Source organism: Camellia sinensis, chromosome 2, assembly GCF_055761805.1.
Source record: "Camellia sinensis isolate YWXY chromosome 2, ASM5576180v1, whole genome shotgun sequence".
NCBI classification, from domain to species: domain Eukaryota; kingdom Viridiplantae; phylum Streptophyta; class Magnoliopsida; order Ericales; family Theaceae; genus Camellia; species Camellia sinensis.
Window position 1 is genome coordinate 183134996 of NC_138962.1, and position 24115 is coordinate 183159110.

At 30.6% G+C, this 24115-nt stretch overlaps 1 protein-coding gene and 1 long non-coding RNA gene across 3 annotated transcripts in view; one reads left to right on the forward strand and one right to left on the reverse strand.

Moving 5' to 3' along the window:
- The window catches only part of LOC114295185 (putative ABC transporter C family member 15), a 26900-nt gene extending 4358 nt beyond the window's left edge, over nt 1-22542 (reverse strand). The window contains exons 1-5 of one of the 2 annotated variants that reach the window (XM_082916336.1): nt 21998-22127; nt 17790-17979; nt 1986-4330; nt 1763-1849; nt 686-1336 (exon numbers count right to left, since the gene is read on the reverse strand). In XM_082916336.1, coding sequence (XP_082772462.1) covers nt 686-1336; nt 1763-1849; nt 1986-4330; nt 17790-17847 — 3141 coding nt within the window. In that variant the 5' untranslated portion in view covers nt 17848-17979; nt 21998-22127. Of the gene's footprint in view, nt 1-685; nt 1337-1762; nt 1850-1985; nt 4331-17789; nt 17980-21997 lie in introns of both variants that reach the window. The other variant, XM_082916337.1, reaches the window with a different exon arrangement.
- On the forward strand, nt 4307-9012 carry LOC114295186 (uncharacterized). The gene is made up of 3 exons (XR_003640803.2): nt 4307-4445; nt 4917-5042; nt 8667-9012. It is a non-coding gene; the product is annotated as an uncharacterized LOC114295186 (long non-coding RNA).
- Nucleotides 22543-24115: the final 1573 nt, after the last annotated feature.

Genomic DNA, 24115 nt, shown 5'->3' on the forward strand with positions numbered 1-24115 from the left:
AGCAATGGTCAATTTTTGGTGTTACAGTAACAGGGGAGTGGAGGCAGTGTAGACCCCAAAAAGTTTTTACCTTCTCATGGGGTAGTGGTACTTTTAATACGCTAACAATTTTGTGATTGTTTGGTTCTGATTTAAAGAAAAAAACTGGAAAAAAAATCTTTCTTGATTCTTGTCGGTGATATTATGTGTTGGGCACTATGAACTTTCTTGACTCGTGAGCTTAGCCATTGATGTTTTTGCATTGTTTTTTTGTTTGTTGAATGTATCCTCTGAATTTGTAATTTTCATTAACTGAAACAAATTGTCATCATTAGTGATTTATAGAATTCAATGCTCTCTTTATATTATATTTCTATCTAGCATATTAAAATTGTGAACTAACTTCTATTCTCTACTTCAGACATTGATATGTGATGAAGATCTATGCCAATTGATGGTAAGTTTAAATTGATATTTTTACAGCTTTTATATGTTTCTGTCAGCAACTTACAAGGATTACTTTTTGAAGTTGTAGATGCAAACTATCATTAGACCATGGTTCCTCATTGCTTTAAGTTTTTCATGTTCTTCTGTTTTACAAAGCTAAAACCTATTGTTTTTCTCTATCAATGCTGATGTCTGTAGTTATAACATTTTGTTTGATGAGGTTTCAAAAATAAATTAAGTAAAGCAGTATGCTACTCACCCGATTTAAAATTCTTCCAGTTGGGGTTGAATCAAAAAATTCCATCGGAGCTCGTAGGACACTATGCAGCATGTTGGTGAAGAGCTTTTGTGATGTCATAATTCCTGTTACTGCCACTAGCATGGATCGAACCAGCATACAAAGTGAACTTCCAACAGCAAGAAGTGTATAAACCAGTAATATCAAATTCATCCCTGCTATTAGTTCAGTGCCGCCAGTGGTTGGACAAGACCATGCCATCCAGTAATTACTGGCTATCTGTAATACTTGAAATGACAACTGCGCCAGAATAATGATTGGAACCAAGGCTCCACCCTTCACAATGGTCAAGTAAGACCAATAAACTTTTTTTCCTATGCTTCCTTTCTCTCTCTTTTCATCCTGCACCAATCTTGCATCCTTTTCTTTTATCTCCACACAAGGTTTCTGCTCCGAGTCATGCTTAGCGTGTACAAGTTCTGCACTTGACATCAGGTCATTACTGGATTCTTCGTCTGATATTTCATTTTGAGATGCTTTACTTGAACTTTCAACTTTTAGGACAGATTCTAAAGCTTGGCTATGAGCTCCAACCAAAACTTCAAATCCAATATTCTGTTTCAAAAGTTCTTCAAATGTTCCAGCTTGTGCGATTCTTCCATTTTGCATCACCTGTTGAGATTTTTCCAGCTATAATGTGATTCAATCGTAAACTGCAAACATCAATTTTGCACCAAAATCTCGAGAATTCTGAAGTCTTTAATTTTTCTCCATATCTTCACTAAAGATATGTTGCATAATTTGATTGTTTACAGTTTTTGTTTAGATAAATATGACACCTGCTTGCCAATTTCCTAAAATATGTAGTTGTCAAATTTTTTAAGAATGTGGCTTCATTTTTCAAAAAGTACTTTGCTTTTTGTTAACATTCAAGTTATTCTTGAATTTTTTAACATGCTGTGTGAATATATTCTCTTTACACTAAAGTTAAAAATATTCTTCGTGCTACTTACTAATACATGAATCCTTAAGTTGCCAGAATGACCTCAGTTTATTGACCCAAAACTGAAAGGGAGATTTTTGTTGCTTGTTGCATACCAGAATGAGGTCGGCTGGTGGAAGAAACTCGACTTGATGAGTAACATAAAGTGTAGTCTTGTCCTTGAGAATCCCCATCAGGCACTCCTGTGCAGAGCATATAAGAGAAATCAGTGCTTAAAGTTATCAAAGTTTGTTGCGTCATATTAAGAGATTGAATGAGACATTCTTAGTTATTTTCTTCAGAGTAGAAAGGGCTCATTTTAAGATTCTAGAAACTAACCTCAAAGAGTTGTGAGCCCGTATGGGCATCCACGGCACTGAAAGGGTCATCAAGCAGATACATATCAGCATCCTGATACACTGCACGAGCAATTTGTATCCGTTGCTTCTGGCCCCCACTTATATTTATCCCTCTTTCTCCAATCTCTGTTAAGTCACCAGCCGAGAATAGCTCAAAATCCTTTATCAAAGCACATGCTTTGATTGTTCTGTCATAATTGGCACTATCATAAGGGTTCCCAAAGAGAATGTTATCTTTGACATTCCCCGAAAGTATCCATGGGGACTGGGGAACATAAGCCTTTGTACCACTGATTTTCGCCGTGCCTGAGAGTTTTGTCATCTCTCCTAATATGCATGAGAGCAAACTGGACTTCCCTGATCCTACAGTGCCACAAATTGCAACTTTCATTCCCCTCTTCACTTGTAACTGTATTCCATCAAGAGTTGGGCTTCTTGATTCAGCATCCCAACTAAATTTTCCACCATTGATTTCAACTTCAAATTCTGTTTGATCTTTTGGAACAAATTCAATGGCATTTGACCTAATTTCATCTTCTTGGAGGTAAGAAGCTACTCTATCCGCCGAGATTTTGCTCTGTACGATTGTAGAAAGTAAATCAGGTAATTTGAATATGGGGTCTTGCAACATTCGAAATGTTGCCAATGCAGATAGGACTCGCCCAGCTATTAGTGGAATCCCCATTAAAACACAACCCCCAAAAGTAACAACAGAAATAAATGTTGGAGATCCCCAGAAGATAAAAGTTGATGTTGCTAACAATCTCAATGACTTCCATATGCTATTGTATTCTGTTCTCCTCAGGCTTTCTAGCTTGTGAAGATATTGATTATCCCATGCTTGAAGTTTGAGAATCTTAATGTTTTGGAGAACTTCTGAAGTGGCTTTCATTCTGTCATCCTTGGCTTCCATGATCTTAGACTGGTATTTTTTCTGAACTCTAGTAATTGGTATGTTGCAAGCCATCACTATGAAAGTTGCAGCTAATGCCACTAGTGACCCTGGTCCGAGATTTGTGTGTAAAATAAAGATAGCTAAAGAAATTTGTACAGGCAACTGCCAGATGGTGTTCACGTACCAGACGAAGTCTGTGATTCTTTGGACATCCACACTCATGTAGTTGATGATCTCTCCACTGGTGCGACTTTGGCGAGATTGGCTTGATAATAGAAGGCCCTTTTTGTATATTTGAGATGTCAGAGCAACTCTTAGCCGAAGGCCTAGCTGGCGAGCCCCAAAAATCCATTGTCTCTGTGCTATCGTCTCAACCATTTTGGCACCTAGAAAGCCCAGTGCAATAAGGTAGCCACTTGCTAAACTTCGGGTTTTCTTTTCTGTTAGAAAAGTTACGAAGTCATTAATAAGGTATGGGCCAACGTAAGATGCTGCTGCACTTATCACTGCCAAAAATGCATTAATTGTTGCTTTCTTCCTAATAAACACAAACATCGTCCTGTAGATAGATGGCATTTCGGTTCCATCCCTTTCCTTGACGTGCTTTAGGATTTCATCAAAGGAAGGGGATAGAAAATGAGCAGAGTCCTTGGTGTCGACATCGGGGATGTCATCCTGGTTAAGAGTTTTTTTTATTCCAATAGCAAACAAAGGATTCAGCCAAGAGAAGGTAACTAGTTGGAATAGAGTAGCTTTTCCATATAGGCAGTTCCTTTTGCTTTCTGAATGCTTCTCGTCTTTTCCATTGAGAAGCGGGTCTGTGAAGCCATTTGGTATGTCGAAGACAATCCCAGTCTTGCCTCGAATCGAAATACCCAGTAGGCATGTGGATGCAAGAAGACCAAGAAAGTCAGCAAAATTGCGTACTCTGAGGTGGTCATGGTTTATAATCATGAAATGGGCATCAAGAGCTGTGCGGACAAGAGACAGCAAGAAGCTGCAAGCCCACCAGGTTCTAAGAATCCAAGGGAACTTGATGTACTTTCTATTGGGAATCTTGTATAGCGCGAACAATGTAATTGCCAATATTATGACTTGCGTGATCTCTGATGAAAGAAACGTGACTTCAGATTTGCATTGTGCTTCCCTTCTATGTTGCAGTGTCAGCAACATCATGATATGAGTTCCCAGCAGTAAAATGGAGCAAGCTATGCTGACTTTGTAAGAGAGGCCAAATTTTATGCCATTGGTGTATTTTTCTTCCACCGTTACCTTTTTTCTTTGTTTGCACAATGATTGCATAGTTATCCACACAAAGTGGAGTAATAAGATTCCAAGGAACCCTAATTGCAGAAGGATGCTGGCATTGTCCCATAAGCAGGGTGAGCTTAGCTGCGACCATCCTGATTGGAACTGAAGAATCTTAAAATCTGCCACACATCACAAAAGAATATCAGAGCATGTCTCAAGGGTGGCAAAACAAGGACACAAGGACATCTATTTCTGTTTATGTTACAGGGACTCATGTACAAGTATTGCGTGTGGGTATGTATCTAATATCGAGTTCATCTTCATATTTCTTAGTATATATGTATATATATATTAATTTTGTATGTTAGAGTGGTGTTTGCAAGGGGTGCCGTATAGCATTTCATGTATAATATGGAGTTTTATGCATCGTCATATGTTAAATGCCAATTACTAAAGATGCTCGTTAGTTGAATGTGCAACTGCACATGTCAAGCACATATCCCATACCTTTACACAAGTGTCAACTGTCTAACTTGAGTACTTCATATATTTAGAAGAGTCCATGTACCATAGCTGTTTACCATGCTTTTCTAGGTTTTTGTTGCCTTTTGGCCATTATTTTTATCAATGCAGTGTGGAAACAAATTTAATGATAAACATATGATCGAAGAGAAACTTTTGCATTTACTCAACATGAAATTTCATTTTATCAGTTAGAAAGTAGCTGGCATTCAACTAATTTTGCACAATTCTGTGTTGCCTAAGGGAGAATGACAGGAAGAGAGCTTGCTCTAGTAGTGCATGAACAAAGCCCCGGTGTTCTCCAGAACAGGCTTGTTATGACGGATGGTGGCATATTGGATGAACCAAGGTTGTATGCCCGGCAGTGAGGTATTTGGTGAAGGACATCTTCCACTTCTCTCTATTTTAAGTTTCCACAAAATCTGTTGGGCTACTATTTGTATTTTGGTTAATTTTGAAGCCAGTAATTAGGGATGACAATGCATAACTTACCATGTAGGTATCCATGGAGGCCCAATCCAAATACATAGATTTTTCTCTTTTTTCTTATCCGTCGGGTAAGGTAAGTGATAGTCTTTAAATATACACAGAGGATAGGTCGGGGATGGGTACCTACTAATTTTTTTTTTTTTTTTTTTTTTTTTTTTTTTTTTTTTTTTTTTTTTTTACAACCAAAGCTAAATATACGTTCAATTTTTTTTTTCTTTTTTTTTAATTTTTTTAAGGTTCACAACCAAATTTTATTTTATTTTATTTTATTTAAAATTTTTAAGATTCACAACCAGAAGCTAAATTTATTCAATCTTTTTTCTTTTCTTTTTTTTTAAATTTTGTTTTTTTTTTAAGGTGCACAACCATTTTTTTTTTTTAAGATTCACAACCAAAGCTAAATATACATTCAATCTTATTTTATTTTATTTAGCTCAACAATAAAATCAAATACACATTAACTAACATTGTCACATTATTCTTGTCAAATTTTATGTATATCTAGAAATTTTTAAATTTATTTAGAAAAATTCTATTCTTACAAAAAAATTTCATCTTCTTTTTTAATTTTTTTTAATTTTATGTATCTCCTACTCCTTTCTATTATTTGATCTTCGATAATCTGAAGGTGAGTTATTACTCTCGTTTCCATCTTCTTTTTTAAAATTTTTTTATTTACATTTATAAAATGAATTTTCTAGTTTCAATATCTCCTGCAATTGTTTTATTGGATTTCTCTCTTATTTGATGGTAACTTTAGATTGACTTTCTCAATTTTCATCTTAATTGGCAATCACCTTAATTAAAATTTTGCACATTTTTGTCTTCAATTTCCATGTTTTAGTTATGATTAATTGTGTATTTTTTATCGATAGTCACAATTTTGTCACTGCTAGATTGTCGTCATCGCAAATCGCCATTGTTGTAGTGAGAGGATGAGAGAGAGTGAGAATTAGAACTCTAATTGTCAACAGAATAGTGAAAACATATGGAGAAATTATTTTTCAATGTACCTAAAAAAAAATATGAAAAAATTAGTGGGTACCTATCCCCGGTTGAGATTTAAAGAACATCACTTATCCTACCCAACGGATAAGAAAAAAGGGAAAACCCAAGTATTTGGGTTGGGTCTCCATGGATACCCACATGGTAGGTTATCCATTGCCATCTCTACTCTGTTGACAATTAGAGTTCTAATTCTCACTCTCTCTCATTCTCTCACTACAGCAACGGCGATTTGCGATGACGAGAATCTAGCGGTGACAAGATTGTGACTATCGATCAAAAGCGCGCAATTAATCATAACCAAAACATGGAAATTGAAGAAAAAAATGTACAAAATTTCAATTAAGGTGATCACTAGTTAAGATGAAAATTGAAAAATTCAATCTAAGGTTACCATCAAATCAGAAAGAAATTCAATAAAACAATTGCAGGAGATTTTGAAATAAGAAAATTCATTCTATAAATGCAAATAAATTTTTTTTTAAAAAAAAAGAAGAAGAAGAAGATGGAAATGAGAGCAATAGCTCACCTTCAGATTATCGACGATCAATTAATAGAGAGGAGAAGGAGATACATAAAATTAAAAAAAAAAAATAAAAAAGAAGATGAAATTTTTTTTGGAGAAATAAATTTTTTCTAAATAAATTAAAAAAATTCTAGGTATACATAAAATTTGACAATAATAAAGTGATAATGTTAATTAATGTGTATTTGATTTTGTTGTTGAGCCAAATAAAATAAAATAAGATTGAATGTATATTTAGCTTTGGTTGTGAATCTTAAAAATAAAATAAAATTGATTATATATTTAGCTTTGGTTAAGATTGAATTTTTTGAAATAAATTTTAAAAATTCTAGATATACATAAAATTTGACAAGAATAATGTGACAATGTTAATTAATGTGTATTTGATTTTGTTGTTTAGCCAAATAAAATAAAATAAGATTGAATGTATATTTCGCTTTAGTTGTGAATCTTAAAAAAAAAAAAAATGGTTGTGAACCTTAAAAAAAATAAAAATAAAAAATAAAAAGAGATTGAATGTATATTTAGCTTTGGTTGTGAATCTTACCAAAAAAAAAAAAAAGTTGTAAATCTTAAAAAAAAAATTGAATGGATATTTAGTTTTGGTTTAAAAAAAAAAAGAAAAAGAAAAAGAAAAAAGAGTCAGGTTGGGTTGGGAAATATCCAAACCCATTAGGAAATGGGGAGGATAGTACTCATGGAGAATGGGGAATGGAGATGGAGAATTAATATTCACCCCATTAACCCCCATTGCTAGCAGTAATATTGAATATCTTGCTGAAATCCTAAATTGACTTGTCATCTAATAAACACTTGTGCTTGGGACTGCTGGTTGATTTTTTTTTTTAATTCTTTTTTTGTTCTCTATATTTTCTAACCTGTCTAATTAGGGTTAGTTTTTTAAGTTGAATATCAAGCTGTACGCTTAGGTCTGTTGGTCCTCTACATCACAACAAACATTTTTATGCTTATACTAATAGACCGAGATAACATTAGCTCGGCTCTTCCATTTACTGTTCTTACCTCGGTTCTCACAATACTAACCATGGTATGTCTTGACCGGGATAACCAATAACGTGGTTCCAACCGGGATAACTTTATGTGTGACGACCGAGCTTACCGTAAGCTGTTTGGGACCGGAGTAACTTCAAGTCTTATTTAGGACCGGAGTAACTTTAAGCCTCCTTTAGGACCGGAGTAACTTTATGCCTCCGTTCCACCGGAGTGACTCTATGGCCTTTTTACTCAGCCCTTCGTATTGTGGCCCATAACGGCCCATTACCTAGCTCGGCCCAATTTTCATATAAATTACCCTGTCAGTCCTCTACATCACAACAAACATTTTTATGCTTATACTAATAGACTACTTAATGTCTATCTTCCAAAATTTTATCAATGATTATGCAGGGTTCAGAATGCTTGGGGCTATAAATTTTACATCAATTTTGTAAAATGAATGGTGTTTGTGTTTCTTAAAAATGGTTATGCTGTTGAGGACTTTATAGTTTATATTGTTACGATGAACTTAAAATTTTTGAGAAAACATGAGTGATTTTATGTTGAGAGAAAATTTGATAAGCTTTGTGTGATTTTATACTCCGAGGAACTAAATTTGCTAAGATTAGAGTGATTTTAAGCCGGGAGACAAAATTTGAGAAAATGGTTGATTTGGTTGTTTAAATAACGGGATATGTTATAATGTGCACCCTCAAAAAGGTGTATATGGTATGTATTTCATAACTTATTCACAAAATTGTTGAGGTACATCTCCTTAGTGGAGCATGAGACTTAATTGGTTTGTTAAAAAAATTTTAATTTGGTTTGGTTTGGATATGATATATTTTATATATTATATCTAATCTTTTGGAAGCCTAATAAGTTTTTAATATTCAATTTGGTTGCAGTTAAAGTTTTTATATCAAAGTCCAACATTTAACCCCATATATATATATATTTATTGTTTATTCTTCCAGGGAGTGCCGCCGCTACAACATTGATGAATCAATTCGTGGGTTTGGAATTGGTGGAGAAGCACGGTGCTGATGTCTGTTTTTGGTTCAATCAAATCTAAGTACTTTGTGCCTTTGTTTTGGCTCTACTTCGAAGTTTATTTGGTTTGTTATTTTGAGTTTTTTACAACTCTATTTAAATATTTTTGTTCATTTATTTGGTGAGGTTTTTCTTCCTATTTATTTGTGATTATTTGAAATTTACTAAGGGTAGTTTTGTGAGACTATTCGTATCTTGTTTGTAATCGTTTGTAATCGTTTGAACACTTTTTAATTGATAGTGGAATCAGATTTCGATCCCGTGGACGTACCTCACATTGAGTTAACCATGTAAATTGTTTTTGATTTAATTTTTCCGCATTAGTTTCTATTCCCATTGATTGATTTATTTGTGGGAAATCATATATTTTCCCTAATAAAAATTTCATAACTTAAACCTAAAATATCATAACTTTTTCACTATAAAAGTATAACTTTTATTTTACTGAAAAATGTCATAACAAAATCTAAAAGTATCATAATAAAAATCACAAAATGTCATAACACACATCACAAATAATCATAACATTTATCATAAAAAATTATGATTTTTTTATAATGTACATCATTTGAAAGGGTGCATATTATAGATTTCTCCTTAAATGACATAAGATTACAATTCGTGATTTGTAGTCATAACAAAAATGGATACTTCAACTATCTGAGGCTAGCTTTGTTAGTCAGAAATCTTTTATCTTACTAGAAGGTTAAGGGTTTAAGTTATTGATGGAAAATATCAATATATATATATATAGATAGATATTATATAGGATAAATTTACATCAACTTTTCTTGAGAGTTGAAGAATATAGGTTAAGCTTTACAAGTTGACATAATTATATTAGGTTCTTTTAAAGTTTAATTCACATAACACTGAGTACGCTTTTTATATGGATAGTAAAATAATATTGACATCTCTTTTGCACTGAAATGTATATTTTAATTTTATTTATCATCATATATATTTTTTAGACTTCAGGAAAGATCAGTAAAATTTACCCTATTATATATTTCTGTTAACTATAACTTACCCTATTACAAGTGTGTTGGCATGATAATGGCAGTGTTTGGGAACAAATTTTTTAGGTTTTTATTTTTTATTTTTTATTAAAAGACAAATTGGTTACAAAACTAAAAAAACAAATCTAAACAAAATATCACATCAAATCCCATAATCATTTCACTTTTTTTCTCATAAACATTACATCTAACTATAAAAAAACCCAATTATCTTCCTAAACACACACAAAAATTTCTCCAATAATATCCTACAACAAAAAAAACTTACAAAAAAATCCACATCCCAAACACCCACGATATATTCTCTCTTGGTGCCCTGTTAGTTCGAAAACCCCTACAATCTAGGCTCCGTGTAATTAGAAATATAAATAATAAAAAGTAAAAATTGTAGAAAATAAAGTTAAATATATGTATATATATATATATTTTCTTTTATAAATTTGATTAGGATAAAAGTTTTGTAAGAAAATAAAAATTCTAATTATAAGTAATTACTTTTATAATAAATTAATTCTTTTATTATATTTTCTTGTATTTCTTGCAAGTGTAAGCTGAGTTATCATACTATTATAAGTTGTATAAAAAAATTAATTTTCTTATAATTTTCATTACTTTCATACCAAACAATTCACAAAAACATTGTTTTTTAATATTTCTTTTACTTTCTACCCCATTTTCATCATAATCAAACTAAGTCTAAATGAAAAGAAAGAAATCATGTTAGAAATTGAAATTGAAGGCATGTGTAGGATTGTTCTACCCGTTACTCGGCCATCCAAAGTTGGCCCAATAAAGTCATACGTATTATTATAAAAAAAAAAAAAGGAGAAATTACCCATAGGTCCCATGAGAAACATGTAATCTCCATTTAATCCCATAACTTTTTCACTACACCCAAAAGTCCTTTCCTCTCTCTCTCTGCTTTTTGCTTCCCTTCCTCACTCGTTTTTTTTTCTACATTTTTCTGTCACTGTGTTTGTCATGGAAGAGGACCACCGGTGATCATATCTTTCTCCATTGATCGGGGTTCATTGATAACCACCAAGCATTGAAATCAACTCCGACGAAGAAGATGATATATTTTCCGACGAAGAAGATGAATGGATCTACTTAGATCTGATATAGATCTACTCAGATCTACATCAGATCTGAGTAGATCTACACAGATTTGGTTAGACATCCGTCTTTCCCCTTCGATCTCTTTTTTTTTTCTTTTTTCTCTCTCTGCTATACACTTCTGTTTTTCTGTTCTAATGGAGAAAATTTTCGAATTCTGAACAAGCAGTTTTCGAGTTTTAGTTACAGGCGGTGAAAACTGTAAAATTTTGCAGTTTCAAATTTTTTTTTTGGTACTGGAATGAATCATGGTTTAAAACTGTAAAATTTTGCAGTTTTATAACATTCTTTAGAACTGTAAAATTTTACAGTTTCATAACATGTTTTTTAATTTTTTTTTTCCGGCAATATTCTAGACATTCCGGTAAGTCTCCGGCGACCGTTAAACGGAAGTCCGACGGTAGTAAGATGTGAACAATGTCTATAAATTTAAAAAAAAAAAAAAAGATTTTTTGGTAACAATTAAAAATGTGTTGGACTAATTGGTGCAAGTATTTTGTTTTGGGATTAGTTGGGTTTTGAACTTGTTACATGGGACTTATCAGTAAGTTCCCAAAAAAAAAATGAAGTCATATATATTAAGATAAATTACTCTTATAATTTGATTTAAATTTTATTTTGATTCCTCTTATTTTAATTTGAATAATTTTATTCTTACAATTTAAATGTGGTTTCAATTTGGTATTTTATTTAAATTTTTATTAATTTTTCTACATGTACATCTCAAGATGGTGACAAGTGTATTAAAATTGTTAACTTTAACTTTCAATTTGAATGCAAGAACCAAATTAAAATAAAAATATATGGATTAAATTGTTTAAATTAAAATAATAGAGATCAAAATAGAATTTGAGTGAAATTAGAAGCATTAAAGTCTAATTTACCATGCTATTAATGCAGAATGGACTATTGACAATTTACCATATGTATTAAATAATTGATTTTGTATGTTTTAATAATCTTTTAGTTAAATTGTCACAACAATCTACAATATATACGCCCGAATTGAATTTAATAATTAAATTATTATTTTTTGTTACTTTTATTTACCAAAAATAAGTTGATTATTTAGATTAAAAATAAGTGCATTCGGTTCACAAATTTAATTTTAAACTTTCTTTGGTCAAAGGTGCAGGCATTCAAATACTTTGTCTATAAAGACAAGTTTAAATAAAATATCAAAATAATTCATATATATATATTCTATACCCAAACCAAGCCCTAAATTGTCTTTATCTCCTCCTCAGAACAAACCGTCTCTCTCTCTGCTCTCCTTCACTTTCTCTCAGGGTAAATTACAAATACATCTCCTAAAGTTTGTTTAAAGTACAAATTGTCTCTTGTGATTTAGAAAATTACAATTATCTTCTTATCAGAATTTTTTATTTAAAGGTAAGTCTCTTGGTTCCATAATTTCTAGGCTTGCTTTCACCTGCCCTGTCTATCTCATTTGGCTTGAAAGGAATAACAGAATTTTCACCACAGAGAAAATCCCTGAAGAAGTTGTTGCCTTGAATATTTTTAATATGATCAGGTTCAGGGTCTTGTCACTTAAAAATGTTAAGAGAAATCAAAATGATGCATGGTTCTTGTCCATCTGGAGATTGCCAGATTCTATTCTCAAAACAGTCCCCTCACTGTGATATACTATATACATGTTTCTAATTTTTTCAGGTGGGGGTATCCATGACAGTGGCCTTTCCAAGTCTTTGTGTGTGGAGTGATGGGGAGGTTTTGTGGGTTGAGTGTGGTGAGATCTCTATATCCAGGGTTGAATGACTGTAAGCTACTACATAGTTTTCCTTAACTGTTTGTTTGTAGGTTGTCAAGCTGGCCTATTCTTAGGGAAAGTGGGTTGAGTGTTTGTGAGATCTATATTAGGCAGTGGAGGTTTGTGAGCTTGAGGGCTGAGTGATGTGAGTTCCAGTTATATTCTGTTTCTAACTGTTGTGCCTACAGGTGACAAAGCTGGTACTTTTGTGAATGAGTCATTTGTTGAGGGTTGAGTGAAGAGAGATCTACATTATTGGAGAGCTTTTTGCTTCTTTTTTCTTCTCCTTTGTGCTAAACTATATTTATTCTTTGTTGAGCTTGAGTGCCTATATATGGGTTGAGTTTGTGAGGTCACATAAAGTGAGTCTTGATATAGATCTGTGCACAGTTTCTTCTAGGGTCTGTTTAAAGGACTTCTAGAGGGCCAGACTACATATATGCGCCAGCCCTTTTAGCTGTTCTTAAATAGGATTTTTGGTGTCTTTTTTTCTTGATTTCGTACAGATAGCCTATACTGATATGTCTGCAATCTGTGTCTGCTATCTGCCTGTTGCAAGCTGTGGAAAAACTAGTTTAGATTTACTCTGTACATCCTTGGGTTGTATGGCTTAATCTGTGTTTGTTAACAGGTTGTATGGCTACTGGAAGCGCCTGTGGAGTGAAGAAATTTGCATTTTCCTTACTTTATTGATATCATGGTGGACAAAAAAAGTTGATGGCTGCACAATACGCCTCAAAAGCGAAGAAAGTTTTTCTTTTCTGTTAGTCGTTATATATTTTTGTAATAATGACTCTTTTGATAGTTCTCTGTTGGCCTATTCCTACGGGTTGTGTAGGGCCCTTTTATATTTTTTGTTTTGTTTCAGATCTTAGAGCATATGGTTTGTGTTCATGGTCCTTATATTGTCGGTATGAGGCTCATGAACATATTCACAGATTCAAAATCTGTTTTTGGTTGTTATTGGCCCTACTTGGTAGAGCTTATTTCCAGCTTATTTAAGCTTTTAGCTTAATTTAAGCTATTTTGATGTGCTTGGTTCAGCTTAATAATATAACTTATAGCTTTTTGTAAGTCAAAAATCAACTTATTCTTTGAGTGGGGGAGGAGAACCTTAATTTATAAGTCAAAAATCAGCTTATATTCATAGTTATAAGCTATAAGCTATAATCACTTTCCCACAGCTCTACCAAACGGGGCCATTGTGATTTATATATATTTGTAAGAAGTCTATGTTGCTTAATTGAGTGGTTTCAAATCCCATCCAATCATCAGCTCTGATTATTCCAAATCTGGTTGATTTGCTCTTGTTAGGTTTGGTTGTTTTTTAGTTTGTTTGTTTCGTTTGGCCAGCCGCTCTTCTTGGGTTGGTTTTGCTTGTATAGTTTTGTTTAGGTCCTGGGGCATGCCCTTTGTAGCTGTGTATATTTTTGTTTTTATTTTCTGACTTACCTACTAAAAAAAAAAAAAAAAAAATTTATAATTGCTCTTTAATGCAATAATAAAATTACTTAAATTATTAATTGAAACATATTTCTAACATCATTAAAAACTGTTAATTGACTTAATAATTCATTAATAAAATGAGCAATTTGTTATAAAATTAAAAATCTCAAAGAGTAAAATGTAATTTTGAAAATCACATAGAGCGATTCATATTTTAATCAAGCTCTAGGGTTGTATTAGTAATTTATCCCTCTCTCTCGCTCTCGGCATGGATCGTCGGTGTCGTCATTTTCTCTTTCTTCCATCACCACCACGCCAGCTCCTCTTCTACCTCCGCCGACGATCGAGACGCCACTGCTATGGCTTTCATTTCTTCGTCGCCGTAGACTGCTGTCTCAACACCGCCGACGATCTCGGATATGAGATCTGAAACAGATCTGAGGGAGTGACAACATCTCGATACCATCATTACCCCCCTCCCAAAACAAAAGATTCATTGATGGATGTTGTTTTGTATAGGTGAATATGATCTATTTATGTTCTAACTTTTTGAATCCATGGAATGCTTGGAAATCAACTTATGGTGTATATACTGTATTTCAGTTGTAGGAATTTGACTCTAATGAACCATCCTTAACCATGGTTTCTGGATTCTACATTAAAAAACAAAACGAGTTGAATCCTCTAGGCGACGATGCTCACTTCATAAAAATTCAACAAGATAGAGAAACCCATAGATTTTAAACAGAGATAGAGAGAAACCATAGATTTTGAACATATAGGAAAAAAAAAAGTGAACAGATAGAAAAAAAAATTCAACAAATAGATATAAATTTAAACAGGTAGTCAAATAATTTGAACAGATAGTCATGAAAAGTCAATAGATAAAAAAAATCAACAGATAAATTAAAGAGTAAAATTAAAAACAAAATATTCTCTAAAATTAACAAAAAATTTCTCATCAAACTATTTCACAAAGAGTAAATTTTTTACTAATAAAAAATATTCACTGAGTCTAATGTTTTATACACTTTTTAAATTGGACTTTTTAATAATTTTCTCTAAAACTAAATCAAAATATTAGATTTTAGATTGATAAAATTAACCATTCAAGGTTCATTTATTATAAGGGTCAATCTCTATTTTTGTTTGTTTGTTTGTTGTTTTTTTTTTTTTTGTAATTTTATCTTAAGCAATATATATATATATATATATATATATATGTGTGTATAATTTATATAAAATATATTAATGTTAGTATTTTGATTACCTATTATATGAAACCAAAAGCATCTCTAATAACAAGTCATTGGAGTTGTTATTGTCATAATTTGTCAATTACAGCAGAGTAGTATGCTCCAATGGCTTGCCATAGTATTAAATTTGAGGAATGACACAAGTTTTGACAGCTACTATTTGTGTCAAATCATCAAGAAACACGTCTTTTCTTCTCTTCCTCCTCCTAACAAAGCATTCCTCCCTTCCGCCCATCATTCTTGCAGAAAAAACACAGAAATTGGTTTGTCCGGACAACTGTTCGGTTGTCCAACCGATCGTCTAAACACACAAATTTCTGTGTAAAAATGACAAAAATGATAGCTGAACTATTGGAGTACTATTACTATTTTTCATCAATTTTTTACTATTTACTGTTATAATTTAATAATGACACTAATATTATAATATTTACCATTAAAAATGCACTAAGTTTCTTATGAATAGACAATTATACAGTCTCTATAGGTTTTGTCAAGATTTGAGCAACGACTCAATTATTTTTGAGCATCACGTTTGGATAATAGTCGTCATATATATTTTTTAATTTATCATATATTTAAATATCACTTTCCCCGTGAATGTAGATAATTTAATACCCAACCACATATGATTATTTTTTCTTTGACATATAATATAATATATGATATGATATGCTTTTTTCACGAACTCGCCGTTGATAAGATGTGGAAATTCAAACAATTAATAGTCAGGCGGACCCAATCCACATTAAATTCAAACAACTAATAATCAGTCTTATATGATTATTTTTTCTTTGATATATAATATATGATATGATATGCTTTTTTTCACGAACTCGCCGTTGATAAGATGTGGAAATTCAAACAATTAATAGTCAGGCGGACCCAATCCACATTGAATTCAAACAATTAATAATCAGTCTTAGTTTCCTTTGGGGGAGTTGGGTTGATTTTTTAGTTTTTTAAATTTTTTTTTGGCTATTTTAATTCAGATTAAAAAATTTGTTTAGATTGATTTTCTTAATTTTTTTAAACTTTTATGAAAGAAAAAATAAATTAATTATAATTTAAATGTACTATTTTATCTTATTAACTTTTATTTATTTTATTTTTTTATAACTAATTTAACTAAAAAGCCAAATCAATCCAACTGCCAGAGCACATTCCTATGCTTGCCTCATTTAGTAGACTAATTTAATCAAAAAGTCAACCCAACCCAACTGCCAGAGCACATTCCTATGCTTGCCTCATTTAATCAAAAAGTCAACCGAATCAAGCGAAGGCTTAATAGACTAACAAATGAGATTGAAAATTTATCACAACATCACTATCCAATCATTTTTATTAATTAAATTTATTTACTTACAAGTCTTGATTGATAAATTTATCATTATAATTTTATTCATAAAATTAAGAGAGATTAATTAATTTATTGCTTAATAAATTTATCAATAAGATTTAATAGGTAATAAATCTCAAAAGTAGAACATATTGATAATTTATCCTAAATGTATAAATCTCAACAAAAATAATTGGAAACTCTAATAAAGGAGCTCTAATTAGCTCTAATAAAAGTGAGCCCTACTATGATGTGATATTTTAATTTTTTTTTATTTTTTTTTATCACATTATTAGAGCTCAATTAGGAAAGGTATCATTGCTCAAATCTCAATTCCTTAAACACAAGGATTAGAATAGATTGGCCATTGAGCAAGTGGAGAGGATGGAAAGAATTAGGGGGTGGCGCAGGTCGGTTGCGGCCACGGAACTTCCAATCCGCCATCCGTCCGCTAGACTGGCAGATTAGAGAAAATCAATCCGCATCCATCCGTCAATCCGGCAGATGTGGATTGAGCGGTTTGGTGATTTGGCAGATGGATGCGAATCGGTTTGGCAATTTAAAATTTTATAAATTTTTAACATAATTCAACTTGTGCACTTCCTCAAAAAAAACAAGAAGAAAGTATTACAGTCAATAACTTAAAAAATATTACAATCATTGCATGCCTCATTCAAAGTAAGAAAGTTTGAAACTTTAAAATATCACAATTACTGCATGCATCATCCACATACTACAATCACAGCATGTCTCATCCACATAAAGTATTACAATCTATGGTTCTTAAAATATAAAAACAATTCAAATTATCAAAACCATGAACAGAGCAGTAGTAGAGATTGTATGTTTTTGTATTGTTACATTTATATCTGTTTTTGAAAACAAAAACCAACCAGCATATATCATATTTTCTATTTATTATTTTTAGAGATAGATTTAAAAATAAAAAAATATAGATAAATAATACGTTTATTTTTTTCAATTCAAAAAAGATATTCAAGTTGAATTTTTTTTTTCAACAGAATATTTAAATTTTTTTTTAATTGAAAACACAAACAGAATATTTAAATAAACTGAAAACACAAAGTCTTATAAATTACTAAGGGTGCTCGCGGTTTGGCGGTTTGGTTGCAGCCAAAGGAATCTCAAATCCGCCATCCGTCCGCTAGATTGGCAGATTGGAGAAAATCAATCCGTAACCGTTCGCTCGTCATCACGCATCCGTCCAAAATGCGACGGATCGGTTTGGTTCGGTCGGTTTTGGCGGATCGATATATCCGCTGCTCACCCCTAGAAAGAATATGTAAAAACTTGTTTAGTTAATTGTGCTTTTTATTTCGTTCCGTTTAAAACCGTTTGTTTAAGAATATATTTTTTCTAAAAAAAAAAAAAAAATTTAAAAGGATTTTGCTAATAAGTGTTTTTGGGATATAAGTAAGAGACAAAAATTTTGAAAAATATAAAACATTTTTCACTAAATTCAATGCACTTCTATTAAAATTTGTACATTTTTTTGACATTTTTACATATTTTTAAAAGATATTTTATACATTTCTTCAACATTAAACAATGTGCATGAGCATTGGCGGAGGCAAAGAAGGACGAGGGAGTCACGTGCCCCCCCAATTTTGAGAAATTTTTTTTTTTTGTCATATTTTTTTTTCCTTAACATGTTTTTTGATGGAGAATTTATTATATTGTTCATAACAAGTAATTATTTGATACTTTAAGAGTACTATGTGATATTATTTATATAATAGTTTAAACTAATAGTATAGTGAAAAATCTTATAGATTGGATATAATAAACTCATTATTTTCAAGCAGTTGACAGACTACTTAGTGTAATTTGTGATTTTTTATGCTTTGAGCATTACGTAGGCAATGCTATATGATATTCTAAGACTGTTTAATAATTTTCATTCAAAACACATCATTTATAAGCAATGTCATCTCTTTAACATTTTTCTATCAAATAAAAATTAAATAGATTTTTTAATAATTTGTGCTATAAACGATGCGTTTTTATTTTTTAAAATTAAGAATTTTGATCCATAATTTTTTGTGCTAAAATTATAAACTTACATCACCATCCTGCACCAAACTATTCTACACTATTATAGAATTTTAATTTGTTCCTATTAATAATGAATATTTAATTTTTTATGCTTAAATTTAGGTTATAAAATTATTAATATAATGTTCATCATATTTTTTTTTAAATAAAAAATTATAATTAATAGTGCCCCTCTACCTCAATTTCCTGACTACGCCATTGTGCATGGGCACTTGTTAGCATCTGTCTTTTAAAAAAAATTTCTTGTTATTTGGTACAATGAAAAATAAAAATCAATGAATATTATTTTTGCTTTTAAATGATGAAATTTTTTCCAAACTGAAATCATAGCAATGTTACCACACTATCACCGCAACTATCACTACCACCACCTCCTCTACTGTAACAATTCGAAAATTTAAGTTGTTCCTTAAATTTTATATTAGTATTATTTAATTATAAATGAGAAAAATCTTAAATGTTTAATTAAGTATTCTGTAAGAGTAAAATAAAGTATTGAATGATATAATTATATGTGATAAAATGAAATTTAATTAGGGATTAAAGAAGAAAAAAATGGTATATAATAGTTTAAAAATTGAGTCAAATTAGAGTTAAATCAAGGTAAAAAAAAACAGCAAAAAAAAGAAGGATAAACATAAATTAAGGGATTAGGCTTTGGGTGCCACGTGTAGAAGCTGGGGCCAATCAAGCAAACAGAAGTAAGGAAACGGGAATAAATACTAAAAGGAAAAAAGAAATAATGATGTATTAATTTTAAGATGAGTTATATTATATTTTGAGTTATCATAATATATTTTACGTATATTTTGAGTTATCATAATTTATTTTATATAAATTGTGTTTTAATTATGTTATTTATTTTATAAACCTTATTTTATATACTAAGGAAAACCTATGGATATAATTGTTTATTAAAATGTATTTTGAGTAATTATTTTATAAGTACCACTACGGAGGTCTCATGCCTTGGGAAATTTAAATAACCATTGGCCTTCTGATTGGTCACGTTGTGATCCACTGTCTGTCATAGATCCACTGACCCTCTGATTTCTAGTGTGGAGCAAAATGTTGTACAAAACTAAGTGTTACACTATGGTGGGAGCCACCTCTAGAGTTTGTACGGGCCACCTCTTGAGTCCATATATCTGTTTTGTTTCGTTCTGTACCATGGTTATCATTATTTTGTTTATATGATTTCTGTATTATATATCAAATGATCTCTCTGTATTTTAATATCAAGCTTTGTTTAGCCAATAATTATCCATGGTGAATTTTATGCCCTTATACTGTTAGTATAATATTTTTCACTCTGCCATGTGCTTATAGTTGTTTGCCAATTTTTAGAAAACAATGCAATTTAAAAATAACTTTTGGAGATTCTTAGACGCGGGGTTACGGAATAGATATACAACACTTTTATAGTATTTATAATTATATTCTTCATATGTAAATATCGGTCTTTTTAGTCAATAAATTTTGTTATAAAAATAAAGGCTCCAATGATTATTTTGGTAACCATCACTTAAATATTTTTTTCCACCCGCGTTTAGTAATTTGTTTAAGAATTGATCGGAGGTAATTTCAGTTACTAGCTATCATGATACTTAACCCTTGAGTACGGGAAGCAGATCGTGACATCTACTACCCCACCACCACGGCCACGACACCACCATCACTAATATAATCAGTAATATATTTTTTCATAATTATAACTAAACATAGAAAAATAGTTTTTATTGAAAATATTTTTATCAAAACAAACATTGCATTATTATACTTTGAATTTTCTCCTAAACATTATGTTCAATATGGGAAATTTTTGCTAAAGTCAACCAAATAAGAGAGAAACGAAATTAAAATGAGAAATGAAGACACAAAATCTTCCTTGCTATTCCTTTTCTTTTTGCTGAATCCAAACAAAGCAGAAGATTTTAAAAATTATCCTTCAAGTAATTATTAACAAATCCGTTTGGATATACAAAACAAGAAAGTAGTATATCAAAGAAAAACTTAGAAAAATGCTTAAAATTTAAATGTATGATATAATTTAAACTTTGTACAATATGAATTACACATATATGATGAATTTGATTCTTAGATTTTTTTTTCTTTTTTTTTTTATTACATACAAAATATTGTACACTCAATGCAACAAACTCAAAACATATAACAACTTGAAAACAAAACAACTTGTACATAACTTGAAATAAAAATAATAAAAAAGTGGGAATTTGACCAAAAAACTAATACTAACTATTTTAGTGAGGAATTGTTTTAGCTACCAACCATATATACGATCAAGGACAAGACATCATTCAAAAATCCACAAGCCAAGCTCAATGCTACAAACTTTTTTACATAAAAAAAATAAAAATGAAACACCTCAAAATGATGTTTTCCTTTAACTTTGAATTGGGTTGTTACATTATTATAACAAAATCATGATAGAAAAAATCATGACTGAAGATCTTGGTACCATATATTCATACACCCACACATTACACTGATCTTCTTTGAAATTTAAAATATATATATATATATATATATATGATAACTTCCATAATTTTGACATAATTAGACTAATTTTATTTTTAAAAAGATGAAGATGTGTGCTTGGAAGATTGTCCCTCTTGTGTTCATGTGGTTTAGAAGTTGAGAAATGATACTGTATTTAATGGGACAACCTGATTTTGTGGATTTGGAGGAAATTGTGAAAACAAGAGTTGTTTGTGCAAGTGCCCATTTGGTGTTTTCTTTTCTTTTATTTTCTTATTAGTTGTTTTGGTTGGTTTCTCACTGACGCAGTGGTGTGCTAGGTAGCAGATTATTGTATTGGTTTTGCGACGTCAATTTAGTTGGGATTATGAAATTTGGCTATAATATTTTTTGTACCCTCCTTCTTTATGAATCTATAACTCCTGTATTATACAGATTTTTTTTCATCAATAAATATTATTTTTGCTGATAAAAAAAAAGAGTAAAGTTAAATAGATCAAAATCAATATAGATTGTGCAAAAATACATTACTAAGTAATGCAAAATATACATTTTCATGTAAAAAGAGATAATAATAGTATTTTTTTTATCAATAAAGCTAACAAATTATTAATGAAAAAAGATCGAAGTGTTATATATGAATTAAAATCTCAAGAAAATTTAATATAATTGTGTCAAAATTATAAAATTTACTGTAATTAATTGATGAGAGAGACAGAGAGAGCGCGCTTACTTGAAGGCCAGCTGGGACTGAACATTGCTTTGAATAGCATCCTTTACTCTCTCCAGCTTAAAAGCTCCAAAACTTACTCCTCAGAAATCTTGGACTGATGATGATATATGTAGTGAGTGGTGAGTCCATATATACATATTTGTTTATGACTAATATAAAAGCCTTTCTGAGATCAACAAGGGACCATGACAAATAACCAAGGAAAATGTGTGGACGTCACAAAGAGGACCCATAACTCCCACTGACATATTGACTATTGATGTATTTAAAAAAAATTTGAGAATTGTGTCTGATAGTGATATAAATGGTTCAAATCAATTTGAGATTGTGGGGGGTTGTGTTTTGTGAGGTTTCTATCATTGTTGAATAACTACTCACACAACATAGAGAGACAAAGGCAGTGAGAGAGCATTACAATGCAAAAAGGAATTTGTATGTAGTCGTAATGTTGCATGTGGAGAGAGAGAGAGAGAGAGAGAGAGAGAGAGAGAGAGAGAGGCAATTTATAAAGGAGAGGCAATCACCCAATTACTGTCTGGCTGTTTGTTTGAATTGTAGTTGAGTTTTACAAGTTTATTGGGGGTTAACATGTAATAAATGTGTTGTAAAAATATATGTAACATCATCAAATTCACAATCATTCAAATAAAAATCACTATGTAAAAATAAATTAAATGGTGAATTATATTAACAATCTTTATAATTTGGGATTTGTGTCATTTTAAACCCCGACCTTCCAATTGCGATGTATTTGACCTTGAATTTTATATTTTATTCTAAATAAGGACAATTGAAAACACTGTTACTATATTTTAAAGCCAAAGTCGTCAATTTGATAAAATATAAAATGTTTGACAAAAATAAATGTCAAAAAATTATTTTTAAATTTTTTAAAATTATTTCTACCCACCAAAGATAAAATTATATAAAAATGATAATTTTTTTACTTTTTTATTTTTTTACCAAATTAATTTTTGGTAGAAAAAATTAGTGAAACATTTCTCTCCAACCTTATGTAGTAAGAGAGGTCCAATATATTTTTTTTATTAGCTAAGGTCCCTCAATTTTCACAGAGAAAATTCAATTCAGAGAAATTTTGCTTGACTCAGAGAAATTTTTCCCGACTAAGAGGAGGAAAAATTTCTACTATGAAAAATTTCTTTGAAAAATTTCTCTAAATCAAATTTTCTCTGTAGGAATGTTGAGGGACCTTAGCTACTATAAAAATATTGTATATCATTTATTTTATAAAATCTTAATATTAAATACTTTAAAAAAAATTCTCCTTTTTAGTATATGTTTGGATGATGATCATGTATTGAGGGACCGTTTTTGTTGATATTTTTAGATAGTTATCATGTAATAGATAGTTGTATTTATTATTAACAAATATTTTTGGATGGTTATAATATGATGAATGATTATTAAGCTTTTAATATATAATCGATATATTTAATATATGAAATATTTTTTAGTTTTAGATCTTTTGATTTAATGGATTAGTTTAATAATAATATCAAAGTTGTCGTTAGGCTGACATTTGAAAAAATAAAAACTGATTTAACAAAAATAAATATAAAAAATTTATTTCTGTCCTCCCAAAAGATAAAACTATATAAAAATAATGTGTTTTTAATTTTTTTTTACCAATTTAATTTTTGATTTCTTAGAAAAAAAATTTTGAAAACCAAACCAAATTGAACTTTATAATTAAGAAAGTTCCAACATTATTTATTAAAAAAAAATTACAATTCAAACAAAATACAAGTTAATCAACACAAAATAAGTTATATGACGAATTTGTCCTTAAAATGGACCGTTTGCAAAGAAAATATTTTTAATTGTCTTTGTTTAAAATAAAATTTAAAATTTAAATTTAAATGTATCACAATTAAAAAATTAAAAATTAAAATAACATAAATTTCAAATTATAAAGACTGGGTATAATTTACTCAAAAAAAATATGGATAAGGCAACTTAGCATAATGGAGTTGGTATATACGTACTTGTTTCGTGCATCAAACAAGTCTATAATCGTTAAAAATTGTCATTTAATTATGAGACGATTTAGGTGTTTTATTTAATTTTTTATTGGAGCCTAATGGACACTTTCTTGGG